At 42.5% G+C, this 18,485-nt stretch overlaps 1 protein-coding gene across 6 annotated transcripts in view; it reads right to left on the reverse strand.

The window, feature by feature from the left end:
- LOC111868839 (agrin) overlaps window positions 1-18,485 on the reverse strand; it is a 922,237-nt gene that overhangs the window by 50,472 nt on the left and 853,280 nt on the right. For all 6 annotated transcript variants that reach the window (XM_033753190.1, XM_033753193.1, XM_033753191.1 and 3 more), the window contains 4 exons: window positions 9,312-9,527; window positions 5,786-6,001; window positions 3,108-3,320; window positions 897-991 (listed from right to left, as the gene is read on the reverse strand). In XM_033753190.1, the coding sequence (XP_033609081.1) occupies window positions 897-991; window positions 3,108-3,320; window positions 5,786-6,001; window positions 9,312-9,527 (740 nt within the window). The remainder of the gene's footprint in view (window positions 1-896; window positions 992-3,107; window positions 3,321-5,785; window positions 6,002-9,311; window positions 9,528-18,485) is intronic.

Consider the following 18,485-nt stretch of genomic DNA (forward strand, 5'->3'; position numbering starts at 1 on the left):
TGATGTTAATTGAATGACACTTTCTCAGCTGCAGAAACCTCATTTGGCGAATACTATATGAAAATGATCATGAATGACGAAGGGGGACCAGAACGCATGAAGCTCTTCTGGCCTCTTTATGAAACACCGCTCCAGAATTTTCCTTTAGGCCGCTTTCAGACAAGACACACGGTGGCTGGACACACAGTGTCCAGCGACTGCAAATTAGCGTGAATACTAGCGTCTGTGTCCCACGTCCAAGACACTGCGTCGCAGCTGTGTCTTTCCCTTTCAGTGGCCGAGACACTGACTTGCGGTCTGGCCACTCGAAGTGTATTGAGTTGTATGCTGGCGTTCAGACAGGACATACAGAGTCTAGCGTCATTCATGAAATGGTGGATAAACATTTTGATATCTCCATCTGAATGGCTGAGGGCAACATCAACGTGGGGTTCTGACGTCAGAGCCACTAAGTGGGCGTGTTGTGGCCTTCGGTGGCTGTGTTCCAAACGCTAGTCGCAAGCCACCATGTGTCTTGTCTGAAAGGGGCCTTATGGACAAGAAAACCAAGATGCATCTCAGTGAGAGCCTTCAGTGTAAGGATTGAGCCTAGGAGATCCCAAGTGTGTCCATCATATTCAGTTCGCTACTGGCTCGGTCCTCTCTTCAACATATCTTTCCTGAGCAATGAAATTCACGCCCCTCCTCAGTCCATCTACTCTGAAAACCAGGGTATGTCATATCTTGTGTATGTAACCTTCCAGAAGAAAAACCTTGTGTAAGTATACTTCAAATTTCCTACTGATGTGTATGCCACAACTTTCAAATAATGGCGTGACGATAAATTGATGATGACGCTCCCTCATTCATACAGTATATGAAGTATGAATGACTTAGTTAAATAAAATGTAACTCACATCAACACACGCTTCGGGGCACACACACTTGGCCGCGCCACTGCCGTCACTCTCACAGATGGAGTAGTGGTCACATTTCTTATTTTCACAGCCATCTGGAATGACAAAACAGCTTAGGACACGTAGGCATAGTTACACTTCTGGTGCATTCACTCTGTTATTAGCTTTAGATTTTTGTTTGGTGAATGCACATTTTTGACATCTCTAATAAATTGGTAAAACTGATGATTTAAAACAGAAATAAACAAATAAATGAGAGAAATTTAAAAACGTCTTTCCACGTTTTGCAAAGGTCCGAAATCTTGAGAAATATAAATATAAACAATTTGAAGTGGTGCATTTAGCATACAGCCTGTGCTTCTTTCTGGAACAAAATGTCTCAATTTCTTCCACTTACTCCTTAGTTATGGGGTTTGAAAGACATGGGCCTGTCAGGTTCAATTATGACTGCTTGTTCCTACGGGGTCTGCTATGCAACACAGGTACATACATTGTGCAGAAAATACAGTTATGCAATGTTGTTAAGTACAGGGCCAAACTGTACATTATTTACGAACATGGTTTGGTATTTTGAATTGTTTCATTTTGGTCCGTTACACTATCAATCACCAATTATAAATAGAACCTCCGTCGAGTGTAACAATATATATTCTTGTCACCATTTTTCTCACATTTGCCTTACATGTTTCGGCTCACAAAGAGCCATCATCAGAGGCAACCACAACAAAAACATGGAAACACTTGCACTGCTCAACAGCCACAATATACAGTTTTTTTGTGGAAGATGTTACACGTATCGGAGCGTAAAACACAACAACATCCAGTACCCCGAGTGCGGGTATCCCATTTGCATTTAAAATATCACCCACAAAGCGGGTCGTTAATGTTAAAATTAAAGTTAAAACCGTCCAAGTAAAATATTCAGGTTCCTCTTAGTGGATAGTCCCAATGGGGGAGGCGTCAGCACGAGGTTGTGTGGGCTNGTAACATCTTCCACAAAAACTGTATATTGTGACTGTTGAGCAGTGCAAGTGTTTCCATGTTTTTGTTGTGGTTGCCTCTGATGATGGCTCTTTGTGAGCCGAAACATGTAAGGCAAATGTGAGAAAATGGTGACAAGAATATATATTGTTACACTCGACGGAGGTTCTATTTATAATTGATGGTTTGGTACTTGAAGCAGGCTCTCACACCCAACGAATGCTGCCCCTTTGAGAGCACCTTGTTAGGACCATATTCTTCTTCTCCCCTTACACATGCCATTTATCTAGTTCATCATTTCTCTCCCTTACTTCTTTATTTTGCCCCCTAATCTAACCTCTGAGTCTGCCCCTGTTAGTGTTCTGTATTTTCTCATCTTTGTCTTGTCCTTGAAATAAAGGGGCCATTTAAAGGGCCACTACTTCCTTACTCTTTTTCTCCTAACTTCCCTCTACCTGTTACTGTTTCACTCAGAGCCATTATTTCCCCCTGCTACTCTACCTTTGAAAACAGACCCCTTTAAGAGCCAAATATCCTTTTACACTCTTCTCTGTACAGCTACAGGTTTGGTCAAGGTCCCCTCTTCCAAGTTCTCCCTGTCCCTACATAGGCTTACTCTTATTTCACACTTGCTTCACTCTTCTATTCTGAAGATAAAGCAGTACGTTCCTCTGAAAGATCTGTAATGATCTCCCAGGCAATATGGCGTCACATCTCCTTTCAGTGGTTTGTCAAGTCAAGAATGCAGACACAGACAAGTAGACTCACTGGGCATTTCTCTTCGTGTGTGCTTTATTAATATATATCTTTCCCTTCATACAATTTATATACGAATTATGTGAAAATACAATTAAGTGACAATGTTTTCTTTCTGTGCTATCTATGAACTACAGAAACAGGTAAACCAGTTCTAAATAACCACCACGTGAAAGCAGATGATCCAATATGTTATGAGTGAGTGTTACCATCAGAATATTACAGATGTGTATTAATAAGACCAGTAAAAATTTAACCAAGTATCTAGTTAACCAATACTTACTAGCCTCTGGTACAGCTCTTACAGTCTCAAAATTGTTGAAAGGAAAGCATGCTACTGGACAAAATCCTGCATGAGTTTTATCCAGTTTCCATCTTTACACTCATCTGCCATAGATGGTTCTTGCAAACTTCATCTTTCCAGAACATTTCTCCCCTGTAAAGAATTCTTGTTTCCAATATGAAGTAACTTACTGCAGAGGCCTTTGTACAGGATGGCGATTTCTCGGTGATGCTGACATGCTTCTAGCCTGAGCTTGCATTCGTTGCCATAGGAGATCCCATCTGACCCACACACCGGGTCAAACTCGGCCGGACACACTGGACAGTCACACTCTGCTCGACCACCTCGTTCTACACACTGTGCACCATAGTCACAAACATGAGACCTGCATGGGCCCGTGGCACCTGTGGGGGCGTGAAATTTATTTACTTATCTCATTTATCTAATGGTGCCGTCAGTAACTGGAACTATATAGCACATAATACTAAATTTTTTTCGAGTATGGAAATGAATTGGAAGAAAGTGATAATGGCTCAGGTACCATCCTGATATTTTCCAGGAGCTTGTGGAGGAAACATGAAAATCATCAGTGAGGAAAGACAGTGGTCAAACCGAGATTCAAACTAAGTACTTCTTGAGTAAAAGTGTAGAATATTCCAGCTATATCAAGCTGATAGATTTGTTATTTACATATACATTTTGTATTAAATCTGACATGAATTGATCCCATTGTTAGGCCCAATTTTATGATTGAAAAATAGCCGTACAGTATTTTCGGCGGTCCCCAGCTGACGTGGACGGGCAGGGGAGAGGGTGAACTTGTTGTATAGCGTGGGCCATGGCTCGCGGTTTTGTGTCATGTATGCTCATTCTGTCAGGTGTATGGTGGGAGACTAGTGATTAATTTCATAATTAATTACTCCAGGCAGCAGCAACGCATGAGCAAAAGCTCCCGGCGCACAATGTCTCACAATGAGGACACAAAAACTCCCAAACCCCTTTAATGTTACAGCTGTAACAGTAGAAATCATAATTACTGTTGAAGAAATACTGACATGAACATACATCTGAAGTTCATTACCTTCTGGGGTGTGACACAGTGTAGTCTGGTTGATCATTCAGTACTTCGGAGACATGTGCTGCCTCCAGCTTCAGGGTAGGGAGATGGAGGCTGAAGGTTTCTCTGAAACATTGGCGATGATGTACCAGACTGCACTGTGTCACATCCCAGACAACAGCAATCTCCATTGTGAGCCCTGAGAAAACCTCAAATCCCTAATATATATCTTCTTTGCACACCTTGTTAGTTTGTTGGAAAGTACAGGAGTTCGCTTTATGTGCAGACCATATCTGTCCGTCCATCTTGATTCAGTTATCAGAAGCAAAACAACTGAACACTCTTTCCTTACTTCGGCATTAGCGATATTCAGTAGAGTTTGCTGGGTAATTTTGACTTTCAACTGAGGGAATGTGGAACGAAGCGCCAGTGGCCAAATAAGAGATTCTATTCCGACATAATTTCCATCGGGGGTGGGGGGAAAGGGTGACTGTGGAAAAGCGCGAATGATGTTAGACTAACTGGTCTCAACGTCAAGGTTCCAACCCGGATTTTCCGAATATGAAGCAACTCGTTCGCTGCTTCGTGACAACAAATGTAGCCTAATAAAAGACCGTCATGAAAGGCAGGGGGTGGTTAATATAAAAATTTGATTGTGTAAAAATATAGAAGAAATTGGAAAATACACTTAGAAAAACAATGGCTAATTTTACAAAAATACTATGAAGGCTTTGAAAAGCTCAAAATTATTTTTTTTTTTTTTACTTTTTCCATTGTCCGGTTTTCTAGAAACTAGTAAACACGGCGGTTAGGAAACTGGAAACTGAATCTGTTTTCGCCCTCAGGTGAGATGAGGAAGACATATACTCTGTTGGGTCCCTTATAAAGAGCTAACATAAATAATTGGTTAAGTGTTTTCTAGTTTCTAGAATACCGGTCGATGGAAAAAGTCCCCAAACCCAGTAATTCTGTGTTATACACCATCGTCAGAACCATTAATATCTTCATGCACTGCCATGGAGGTGTAAAGGAAGCATGGAAACAAGTGATGAAGTTATCAGCCTGAGTATGAGGGTTTGATATTTTCAGGTCCTTAAGAATAAATATGGAGAAGATGATTGTGACGAGTTCCAATCCTTATTTTCAGTGATATTTCTAAAAATGCCTATAATTCTATTTAAGGAATTAAATTCCAAATGTATTATTTCTTAATAGTACGTATAATCTTTACTTTTTTACTTAATAACTATCAGAACTAAATGGCATATTCGATTTTGCCAATTTTTTTTTTCTGATTTTCTCATTGGGAAAGCAGACGGTCTCCTTACATTCGGGCTTATATGATAATTTCATGCTTAGCCGTGGTATCGCCGGTACAGAGTGGAGTCAAGAGCCTATCTGATGGCGAAGGACCCCGGCTATCCAGACAGCAGTCAGTAATTTACTTACCAATTTACGACGTCAGTCCTCTTTTGGTTCTTGTTCTTCCTTGCAGATTATCTTACAAAGCTGTTGGTATCTAGACATACAGCGTCAAGTTGTAGGGCAACTGCGGACTTATGAATTGCAAAACATTTGCAAAGAAGCGTAAAAGGCCTGTTCTTGTACTATCCTAGCATTTACCTACAAGGACTGAGAAAAACCATAAAGAAAACCTCAGTAAATACATCCAGTGTCCCAACGGAGATTCAAACCTAGCACCTACCGGATACAAACCTGTAGTGTTAGCGCTAGACTAACCTGCAGAGTGGTTCTTGTTATAAAAATCAGCACCTTAATATTCTAAGTGCCGTGTACTGATACTTGGCTTACCACAAGAGCCTGTATACTTGACTTCTAGGAGCTTCTTCTGCATGCAGGCGGCTCGCCTCATCTCGCACTGGGACTCGTAAGTGCGGCCGTCCTGCCCACAAACTGGTCTCATGACAGGTTCACACTGGGGCGGGCACTCGCAGTGCGCAATCCCGAACTTGTCGATGCCGCATTCCTCACCACTCTTACAGAGCAGAGACACGCAGGGGTTTACACCTGTGGGACAGCGTTACTCTCAGGAGCATGTACGGGTGTAGGAAATCACAGAAATAGAATAAAATGTGTCGTTATAGAAAGGCAGTTAAGTCAGAAATGAGTCAACAAAACTATCCTTTATTAAAAGAACGAAGTAGAAACAGCCTGTATCTCTAAACGTAGTACGTTCTATTCAGTGGCACAGTGAAATACTGAGTTGTTACAATATTGCTTTGACATCTAAAGGTCTTTCCTTTTCTCCTGAAAAGTGACGTTTGCTGACGTAACACACTCCGCGTCACACCACAGAAATTATCAACAGCACACAACTGGCCTGTCAGCTTCGTTGTATCCAGTGGGTAGGAGGAAGCACAGACGGTCTGAATGCTGTGCAGAAAGCAAAAATCTCTAGCCTTTACTGGAAATCAAACACCGATTCTTCCGCTGTCCAACCTGTAGCTAGTTGCTATGTCGACTGAGCTATCCCTGCCGACGTAAAGCCATTCTTCTTTATACTCAGTTTATGATCGATGTGGCATAGTGAAGTAAAGTTATCCCTATGACAGGCCGTCGAGGCCCCCACACTTTTCTAGACAATCGGTTAACAGATGGTGCGGTGACGTTGTCAGCCTTACGCTCCGGCCGCACTTTACCACCAGAAAAATTCCCGGTACTCATTTCTGTTAGAGGCTGAGTCGATCCCAGGACCAAAGTGAGTCTGGCAGGATTGGGTCAAAAGAAAAATCCAATGAGAATTAATAATTACGACATATTGTTCAGTTAAAGAACCCGGGTGCCAAAACAACCCACGAAGCATACAACTTAAAGTGAACACTGAATAAGCCATCAGCATATCACCGCAGAAACTCTGACATGTATCTCCCGAAACACCGCCAAGAAGGCTCGTCTGTAATGTAACAACACCTACACACATTTACCAAGAATTCATATGAATCGCTCGTCCACTTGTTTCCGTCTGTAATGTAACATAAAATTTTATTTTAAAATGCCAATTTAAAGTATCATTAAAATAATATTTTATTTCACTGTTGCAACATGTTTCGACCCTGTAAGGCCATCCTCAGACAACTTTTAACTTATTGAAACTACCGCACCGTATCATCTCCTATGTTAATATATTACATGCTACTACTGCACGTCGTCGTTTCCGATGAACTTAATGCCTCCACCTTCGGTGTAGTAGCGTAACTACACGACGTTACATCCCACAGGGCAGCAATCTTCATAGCTACTACCGTGAGAGCCTCATAACGCCATTGTCAAAGGGCTGATGTTTGTATTGAGAAGAATGGATGACTCTCGCAGCGTGCGCACTGTGGTCCCTCGTTTAGGCATTATGTTCAGACAGGCCCCTGAGGGCCATGTTTCCTTACTCCTGACCTACACAAAGCACCCAATGGTCACTCAGAGCCGTTCTCTGACATCTCTTTATTCTGGCGAAACCATCTCTTTCAAGGACCGCTTGCTCCTTTGGTTCGCTCAGGGTTCTAGCCTTATGTTTTCCTACATGTGCTCTACCAATACTCCTTGGGCTCCCCCACTGCATCTACAGTTGGAGACAGAGGCCAGGGCAGGAATCTACCGTCTCCAGTGCAGTAATCAATGGAAACCTAAATCCGATAGTTTCGGACATGCATACATAACTCAGGACGTGAAAAAAGAACCCATATTACAAATGGGGTCTGACAAAATGATACCGAGACATGTATATGAAAAACCCTTCACAGTCAGATTTCCTGACAGGGGTGAATGGGAAGACGGGTTTCGGCCCGATAGAAAAGGGGGACTGATCTGGTATACAGATGGTTCCAAGATAAATAAGGGCACTGGAGCTGGTGTGTTCTGCTATGGCACGAGGCGGAAACTTAGTTTCAGCCTTGGGCAGTACATGACAGTATTCCAGGCCGAAGTATATGCCATTAAGGCATGTATTATGGAGAATCTAGATAGGAACTACAGAAATATGAACATCTACATTATATCTGACAGCCAAGCTGCACTTAAAGTGCTTGACAAACACCAGATCAACTAAAAATTGATCTGGGATTGCCACCAAGGCCTCATGAAACTGGCCAAACATAACAGGGTACAACTGATATGGGTGCCGAGGCATGAAGGTTGCTGGAAACGAAATAGCAGATCAATTGGCCAAGGTTGGAGCTGAACATCCGTTCATAGGACCTGAACCAGCCTGTGGCATCTCTATAGGAGTTGCCAGAAATGCAATCAGGGACTGGACAAATATGAATCACAAGAAATACTGGGGATACTTGACTGGACTCAGGCAAGCAAAGGGACTCATATGATGACCCTCTACTAAAAGAGCGAAGGAACTGTTGAAGTTAAACAGGAACCAGCGACGATGGGTGGTAGGACTATTTACAGGACACTTGTCACTTCAAAGGACACCTCTTCAAACTGGGGCTAAGTAATAGCCAGCTTGTGAGAGGTGTCAAGAAGAAAATGAAACAGATACACACATCCTATGCGAATGTGAGGCCTTAGCTTATTTAAGATTGCGTTATTTGGGTCAATATTTTATAGAACCAAGTGACTATTTCGACGTCCCCACGTACAAAATCCCACTCTTCATTCGAAGTGCAGGATTGCTGAGGGGATACTCAGAAAGGGAGGCACAACAGATCACTGTGGTCGCGGTGCAAGGGCCAAGAAGGCCCACCCCTTATACATTCATTCATTCCCTACATGCGTACCGAACATTTCACTCTCTGATTACTCTTATGTCCTGAAGACTGATGCGCCATTTTCCCCCAAAACTTTGGTAAGCATCTATCGCTCTACCAGGCGTCACGCATCAGGATGAAACAATATTCATAACCACCTCCGTGAGAATTTCACGAAATGCTAAGTTTTATATGTTCGTGCAGGTTCAAGTAGATTACTTGTGGTTGGCTGAGGCACTATGCTACAAGCCGGAAGGTCGCGGAATAGAATCCCGATGAGGTCATTGGATTTTTTATTTACCTAGTCCTTCCAGCCGCACTATGGCCCTGGGGTCGATTCAGCTTCTAACAGAAATAAGTAGCAGGAATATTCTTGGAATATTTTGGGGGGTAAAGGGCGGCGGGCGGGTCTAGACTGTCTAGACTGTCTAGAGAATGTAGGAACCTCAACATCTCACAATCCTATGGGCCTCCACGGTCTGTTACAGGGACCCCTTTACTTTATTTTACCTTACTTACGTTACTCTGTGGATATCCTTCCATACACCAACACTGAACAGTACTTCCTTCCGAACAATTCATTCTAGCACCATCTCCGGAAGCGATAAGTGGTACACAGGCCTCACCTGAGCTGCATTTTCCTCGGTAGATGATCCTGAGGTTCTTCCTGGACCTGCAGGCCTCCTGTCTAAGGCTGCACTCATTCTGGTACGTCTTGCCGTCAGACCCGCACACCGGTGTGAATTCCAGAGAACAAGTGTCCCCACATCTGCACACAGGGTTCCTCTGTTCGTCCAGTTGGCACACCTCTGGCTGAGGACAATTCACGTTCTCGCATGGATCTGGAAGGAAGGGCATATGTCATTAATTACAGTATTCTACCCGGATTGCCCCTCCGCAAATAATCTGTGATTTGTATGGAATGGGGCCCCTTATAGACTGTACATACCTACAGATTTACATACATCTACTCCCTTACAGCCGATCGCGAAGACCGCGCTCTATAAGGCATGAAATGTCTTCGCACGTTCGGACACTGGGATCGTGGGTTCGAATCTCACTCAAGACATGGATGTCTGTCTGCGTTTATTCTGTGCTTGTGTTGCCCTGTGTACGTAGCCGCTTTGCGACTGGTTAGACCCCCTCCAAGCAATCCTGCCAACTGTCTAAGATTAAGAAACTGCAGCGAAATGAAGCTTTTCACGGATGCCCTATGCTCCAAATGGGAGCAACAAGAAGGTAGATAGACTCCCTTACACCATCAATAAAATTATTATCTACAAATAAAACATGTATTCCTTTAACCAACACTCTCAAAGGTATCTCAACTTTTGAACAAGTGGATACCTAAATAATTAACCGAAGTTTGTGCCCACAAATTACAATTTTCTTCAGAGCTGTTTATTCGTGAAACTCCTCCACTTCTCACAGCTAGTGTCCACTCTCCAAACGTATGTTCTAACAAATCTGAACGTAAACCTCTCCACAGGCTCCTCTCCGACACACCTCCGGTCCCCATATTCCTAACGCCCACCACATCATAACTTTTATTTAAATCCTACTAGAACATGAAACGTATAATTTTCTTCTTAAATTCTAACAAAAAGCTCTTTAAAATATATCTGATGATGCGTCATCATTAGCTACTGACACTGACTGCTCGTAATTCTGATACACGTTTTGGCCTAGAGAATCCATCTGCATGAGACTCAAAACAAATATTTGAAAATATTATCTCCTTTACAAAAATAGATCATGATCTACGTTGACTGGAAATAGGCAAGTGACTGAAGAAGGGCAAAAACCGCGAGCTTTAATTCATCCATATGAATGAAGGAATTTAAAAAACAATAGGATTACGTTACATTCATGGCCCCAGAGAGCTTATCGTGGAGTGTCCGACAAAAATTTATATGCAAATCGAATCCTCACAAGGTACGTCTGATCATGCATGGGCACCTGCCAACACGCTAAGCCTGAAATATGGAAAATAAAAAATTCGCGACTTCCCCTTCCTCGCCGTGGCACTGACCAGATCCACAGATATGTTGCAGCCGAGGAAGCCAGTCGACATGAGCAGGAGCTACGGGAGAAGAGAGCAGCATATGCCGGGATTTGCAATTGTGTCGGTGATGACGTCTGTTGTGTAGGATGTCAGTGCGTGTTCAGAAATCTGCCGAAATTTCAGACGAAATACTGCCGCTATGTTCAACACCGTCACAGTTTTATCACCCCTAACAACTATGGAGGCAACATATTTTCGCAATGCTGGCAAGTTTCTGCCAGACTACACTGCGTCACCTTAGAATACAGTAATCTTCACAGAAGTGCCATCTATCGCTGTACGCTTCAGAACACACACGGCGAGAGCAGGCACAGTATTCTCCTATAATATTAAGGCGGGGTGACCTACATATGCTATAAATTGTAACTTGTCCCACGAGAGAACTGTAGTACTGGTGCAATGAGAAATGCCTGGGCAAGCGAATTACTGGAGAACAGCTGCTCTGGTTGTCCTCCACAAATATGCCATGAAATGACCTCAGATTAGACTCATACCCTCGCGGTGAGAATAAGGAAAGTAATCGCTTGAGCTCGGTATCATTATTATTATTATGATTGATTATTTCATGACGTTATCCTTGTCTTATACTATGTAGCGTCGAACAGTAGGGTCGTTGGAGAAAAGTCTCGGAAGAATATGAAAGGAAGCTGTCTCGCCGTAATTGATGCACTATCCTGGAATACGCTTGGAGTTGCTGAGGGATACCACGAAAAACCTGAGTTTGGATTTCAGCAACATGCTCAAGCTGGTTCCTCGCTCGAGGATATGTATACCCTAAAGATGGAGGCGATACGTTCCTCCGAAGCATTTACACAATATCTACACGGCGCAACATCCCAGAAGAAGACATTCTTTTAGACGAGTCCTTGTTTGTCGGTGTCGATATTGTTACGTAAGGATTGCTAACGGAATCCTTTCTTGAATGACTTCAATATTTTATATGCTATCTCGGCACAAGAATGGTGCAGCTATGTCTCCACTCCACCATATTCTTTCATGGCACAGTGCTTAAATAACTAAGTACAGGGAAAGTTTGCCTTCTTAAGCAGACATACGTTTAGATCATGCTTCCGCAATATATTAGTTGTGAAGCTTTCACATGTGTCGGGATTATATTACGTCTGACGTAGTACGATGACGTCCTCCAACCAGGTATTTTTTAATCATATTCAATATTTATTTAGAAGAATCTATAAACGCCAGATAATTATGAAAGCAGAGAAATCGGGAAGCTGGAAGGAACTGAACACTGCTGCTCTACTTCAGGCAAAACAGAACGATAAAATGTATTGCAACTGTTGAACTGTTGACTTATATCAATATAATTCGTCACCTTAAACAGGGTGTGGTATAAATCGAAAAGAACGCAGTGTTGCAAGAAATATTTTTTTCCCTCGAAATGTATATGCAGTAGGAGTTCATATGCATGTTATTAGTGCAATAATTTATTTACTGAAATAAAAAACTGTTTCCTTCTTGTAATTTTTGTTTTACTTCGATACATTTCTTTAGCAATGTCAACTTACTTCACTTTCCCTTGCCAATTCTCATTACACCAGCTGTTCCACATTCATAACGACCCTATGACCGACGTTATAGTATAGTTTCCACGCTGACAGCATCTCAAAACAACTTTAAGAAAACCTCTAGTAGTGCTGCTAATGTTGCGGAAGGAAATACTGTTGGTGAGGTTGCCACCTTTCTAAGATATCCTTTAAGGGGAAGGGGGTTACTTCCCTTAGATATATTGCTTTCACTGTGGCCTTCGTTGGGGGATACTCTTCATCTCGCCATAGAAATTCTCTTTCTGAGGAGAGGACTGCGCTATACCAGTAGCTGTGCTATTGTCGGCACAACTCGCCGATTCAATGTAGCACGCCATGCCCTTCACGACAGAGCGAGACCCAGAAAGGGTGTTAACGAGAATGCAACAAGAAACTGACGGTGATACGCTAATAAATTTCCCTATTGTGTGATTTCGTTATTACATGATATATATAAACATACCTGCATAATGAGGAGCTTCATAACTTGTACTCTTCTCCAAGTATAATTAGAATGATCAACTCAAGGAGGATGAGGTGGGCAGGGTATGTAGCACGAATGGGGGCGAATAGAAATGTATATAGGATATTGGTGGGAAAGCCAGAAGGAAAGAAACCACTGGAAGACCAAGGCGTAGGTGGGTGGACAATATTAAAATGGATCTTAAAGAGATAGAATGGGTGGTATGGATTGGATTGATCTCCGCGAGAGATGGTATGACCCCTCTACCACGGCTAGAGTTCCGAGGAACTAACAGTACACATTGTGTAAATTCATATTTGATAAAAATGTAATTACGTCCCTCTGTTTAATTAACTAAACATCACGGCTTGAAAATATATGGGCGGTGGAGGGATATCTCTAACATTCTCGACCTGGGAACCATATGGATGTGACTGATTAGCTTCGCGTTCCGGTTTGTAGAATAGTGCCTCAACCAACTACGCTCATCATCATCAGTAATCTGTCAAGACGACAGGTCCACAGCTCTTCCAAAACAGTTCCTCCACTTGATGCGATCTAGAGCTTTCTCCTTCAAATAAAAATATCCTCTTCTGTCCCCAAGGTCATCTAGCATCTTCTTACGCTATCTTCTCGTAAATAGGTGTTTGTTTCTATAGACTTGCTTGCGTAACAAAATGGACGAAAAAATAAAAGTAAGAATTTTCTGGGGAGAATCCCTCATTCAGATAAATCCGTAATCCTGACTGAACGTTTACACTTCAGTAATGAGCTCGACAAGAATATGAATGTCACTTTGCCAAAAGATCTGTTCTGTTTTACGGATGATAGGGACGCCGTTTAGGACGAGAGTGAGAGAGGAGCTGTGCATAGTTAAGGAAGGTCAATAGCGAATTAGTGAAGCAGTGATGGTCTTCACACTGATTAGTCACTAGTGAGAATGGAAACTGTAAAGAGTGTGTACTCTGACTGAAGGGATAGAAAATTCCAGAATGTTGAAGCGTATCAATGCAACTATAGCGAATTAAAGAGCGACAACCATTCGCAATATCGAGTCTAAGTTTTCTCCAGGAAACTGATGTCATGCAGAAGCTCAGGTCATCCATTAGATAATCTTTGAACTCCCGCTGAGCTGCTGATAGCATCTGAACATCAGTGGGAGTGGCGAAGAACCATCACACAACTGAAAGAATCAGACAGATGTATGTCTGCAGCTATACTGAGGCCACGGAATCAAGTCCCACAGATCGAGCTCCTCCAAATCTCCCCTTACCCTCTGCCCGTGTACTTCCTTCTCCACCACAATTTCATATACTCGTATTTGCTTCCAGTCGTTTGTACTGTGTTGTATGACGCTGCCAAAATCTACCAGACGAGCTACATGAACTGCCTCCATGAAAATCTCGGTTTCACTTAGGTTTACTAGATCTTGGACAGTCGGTAGGTCTCCTTGAGAGGGTAATCAGTCTTGTCGCAAGGCCTCTACCTGTACACAAACACAGAAAAACACACACACACACAAACACTTAACATCCATACTGTGAGTGGGATCCGAACCCTCGATCCCGGCTTCCGAGCGAGCGAAAACAGCAGATGCCTTAGACCGCTCGGCTACCGTGACCGGCTGTATTAACCCTTTAGATTCTGAAATTGATTTAAAGAAATAACAAATCAGTTCCTACTTGAATGCCAAGAAAACCGATAGAAGGAGATTATAGAGAGAAGCGGGTTATCGAGAGTAGTGACTGCACTCAAACGGCCCTATTACACAAGAAATTACAATACCAGAATCAATTTTAAAGTTAAAACATGAACGGAAAGCTGGTGGAAAACAAGTGAAAGGAATGGTATGACAGAATTAAGAAACTGGTAAGTAAAATGTAAAGTTATCCTTGTGCCCAGTAAAGAAAACTCCATGAAGACACCCGAAGCAGCAGAGGCACTGATCAAGCATGCTTAACATCGACACAAAATGTAGGCGAGTGACCGTTTTCCACTGCTCGGCAGCTTCACACTGATTAAAAGGAATCTTACTTCACAAATGTAAGATTAGGAACGATGTAGAATTTCCCATGGGAGAAGAGTTTCCGGCATAAAATAAACCGAAACACTTTACATTTGACAACAGTAATGACCAAAGTTTTACCTTCTTATAGATTCATAGTGTATTGTCTTGTCGTGCAACGAAGTACATGAGATTCTAATTCAGAGAATTTAAATGCAAACATTTATAGAACCGTGTAGGAGTTGGGGCTTTAACACCGATGGTTATGAAGAGTCCTACCTTCTGCGACATATTACCGCGTATGGGAGAGTCCATCTATGTTTCGAAGGAACATGTTGCCCACGCTACATCAGTTGTCTATACGACGTTGTATCCCGGAAGATAGAATTATTCATTTATGGAACTGGGTTAATGTCTCATCTATTAAACTGGGTTACAACTGCCCTGTAAAGCTGGGATTTTAAGACAATTCCTTTAAATAAAGAGGGCTACAAAATTTACTTCCGTTCCTGGAAAACTTCTATTTTTGTTTTGGCTTCGATCCACGTCTTATAAATATCTCCTTCAAGAAAAGCATGGCGAAACTTATAGCTGGGTTCTCTTCTAACATTTTAAAGCAGAGCGGTAACTACAAGGCCCAAATTTAGTTATTTGATTAATAAAATGCACATTTAAATACGTTAGATTTTTTTTTTGTTATTTACTGAATTTATAAACATTTGATATTCCCCTTGTTCAGAACACAACTCAAAACGCTGTGATGCATTCTAAGAATTATTTGCAGGTTTAAATCTGAACATTCAAGTTAACACGAGACGTTTTAGGTTAACTGCTTTTCGGATCGCTCTGCATCGTGTATACCGCTTGCTTGAGCTTTTAGAAACTCTCAAAGTATAATTTGAATTCTGTTACAGCTCTCGGGTTTATAATTGCAGTACTTGCGATGAATTTAATTTTAAATACAACACAATTTAAATCGGCAAGGAACTGCAACTTAACCGAATGAAATTCTGAAGAGATGTCAGAGGAATTCATTGTGAGTGGAATTATGAAGCATCGAATTTTGTCAAGGATCGAGTATAAGCGCCGCTAGAATACATGTATGTAGCTCCCGTATATCATAGAGAGGCTGAAAGAAACTTACTGTTGGCCTCGTAAGCTTCATTTATTTATGGACAAAAAAGGAACAAAACAAACTCCATGGCTTTAGTCCGAAGCGAACTATACCGAAATAGGCCTCCTCTGTGGTCAGAGCTCCTGGTTACAGATACAGAGGTCCCGGGTTCGAGTCCCGGCGCTACCAGATTTTTCTGGGATGTAGTGGGTTTGGGACGGGGTCCACTCAGTCTCGTGAGGATAACTGAGGAGCTATTTCAAGGAAATAGCAGCTCCGGTCCAGAAAACTGAAATTAACGGCCGTGGGGATTCGTTGCGCTGATCACGCGGCACCCTCTATCCGCTAAAGTTGGCACTAACTTCGCCGACAAGCGACGCTCGCTCGGTCGGTATTTATTTATGGACACTGTCAAATAATATATTGCAACGTGGTAAGATAATTAATGAATTGTAAGGTATTTGCAAAAAGCGGCCTAATTTTAATTAATACCCTGGTGTTTGCTAGGAAGGACTGAGGAAAAGCATAAGGAAATCACACAGGATAGTCGATTTGTGAACCGAGATTTGAATCCTGGTCCCCCGAAGTTAGAATCAAGATTCTACACATTCAACTTAGAGGTTCGGTTGTGATCTTGTAAAGGTCTATGTTTCTCCCTTGTCGACCCCACGCGGTTCCCCGAAACACAGTTTGTGCACCATTCTTTGTTAAAACCACGGAAGCAGGTAACAAACGACATAGCACATTTGATGTCTTCCTATTTGAACGTATTACACCGAATGCTATATTATATTAAACCAAATTTAATTACAAGTGGATTATCAGCTTTCACAGATCCGAGGCAGGCTCTAAATGTACGTAATCCCATCTTTTGTGCAAATAATTGGAGATTAATTATCTCAGTGCCATGTATGGGTTCAATTAAATGTATTGGCTTGGCCTCTCAGGGGACATACTGCACTCATCCGGACTCACACAAGCTAGCGTCTATCTCCAAGTAATGGAGGTCTTCTAGAGAAGCTAACAGTTTCTCAGCTTGTATTCGAACCCACAATCCCAGTGTTCGAACGAGCGAAGACGGTTCATGCCTCAGACCGCGCGGAGCGGCCACTGGGATCTGCCTGCAAATCTCTATGAAGCAGTATGTTACGGTTTCAGTGATCTGAATTAAAAAGGAACAGAGATTGACGAGCCAGAGAATTTCAGCTCCCGCGATCTGGAGAGTGGGGTCCATAACTGCGGAGGGCTGGGGGCAGGATGGCTGTCGCACTTAAACTGTTTCAAGAGATAATCGCAGAATTGTTACACGATGCCCTACAGACCGAGTCATGACGGTATAACAACTGAATGTAGTTTGTCTTAGTTCAGCTTCAAGTTAGGTTCTCAAATCTGTTTTTACTATACTCACATGAGGAGGCTACCACGTAACCAAGTAATCAAGCCTACTGTATGTAATATCTTCACTAAATGAGGAAACGATCGATTGTTCGATAATAATTGGTAGTTTCGTGACGTTAAGGAATTCTTGTCCAGATCGGCTGTGAATATCGGGCTATTTCCCTGAGGCTAAAGCGGCCGGTGCGTACAACTCTCTACTCATCTCATTCTAATATCGAGGTTAAGAATGGTTGGAAGTACGCCTCCACTCCCTCATACGTGTCCATGTCCTCGTGCTTTATTAAGCACAGGAACGTCTTTACCTGCTTAAGTAGATTCAATATGTAAATGCATTACCCACTACAATACTGGCACTGTTTGATGACGTCACGCTCGCCGGCTCGTGTTACCAGCCATTGACACTTCCTCCCCCTCAAGATTATTATGACGATGAATATTAATCATGATGAGGCAGTGATGACAGCCAGCATTGTGTCTGGTGACGTGACAAGCTGATCAGTGCACTCATATCAGCGTATGAAGTTATCAAAGCCGTGAGCCAATTATAACCCGCTACATACAGAATGGGAGAGGCGGTAAACAGCAAAACAAGAGAAACCTATGAAGTACCCCGGCCATATTTGCCTGATAAAAACTTGAATCCTGGTTACATAGGAGAAAAACGATGGCGAAAGTTTGTTTGCTGGAACGCGATAAGTTTCCCATGTTAAAAAATGTATTGACTATATTCTTGCAAGCCGGTCACGGTAGCCGAGTGGTCTAAGGCATGCACTGTTTTCGCTCTCTCGGAAGCCGAGATCGTGGGTTCGAATCCCACTCAGGGCATGGATGTTTATGTGCGTTTTTCTGTTTGTCGACAGGTAGAGGCTTTGCGACGAGCTGATCACTCGCCCAAGGAGTCCTATCGTATGTGTAAGATCTAGTAAACCGAAGTGAAACGGAGAGTTTCATGGAGATAGGCCTAGGCCCAAATGAGGGCTGTAGCGCCAAGGAAAAAAAAATATTCTTGCAAACTGAAGGTTAATTATTCTTTGATAAGAAACGAAACTTTGCCAAAATTCAAGAGACATTCTTTCAACATGCGAGAAATTCGAAGACTAAAGCCCAGAGGTCGTGGCTAATTTGAGGAGCTATCACGGCATTTGTCCGGAGTGGTTCTTCTAAGTATCTCTGGGCTAATGTCGGGATAAAACCGCGTTATGTAAGAACCT

The sequence above is a fragment of the Cryptotermes secundus genome, unplaced genomic scaffold (genome assembly GCF_002891405.2).
Source record: "Cryptotermes secundus unplaced genomic scaffold, Csec_1.0 scaffold310, whole genome shotgun sequence".
NCBI lineage: Eukaryota > Metazoa > Arthropoda > Insecta > Blattodea > Kalotermitidae > Cryptotermes > Cryptotermes secundus.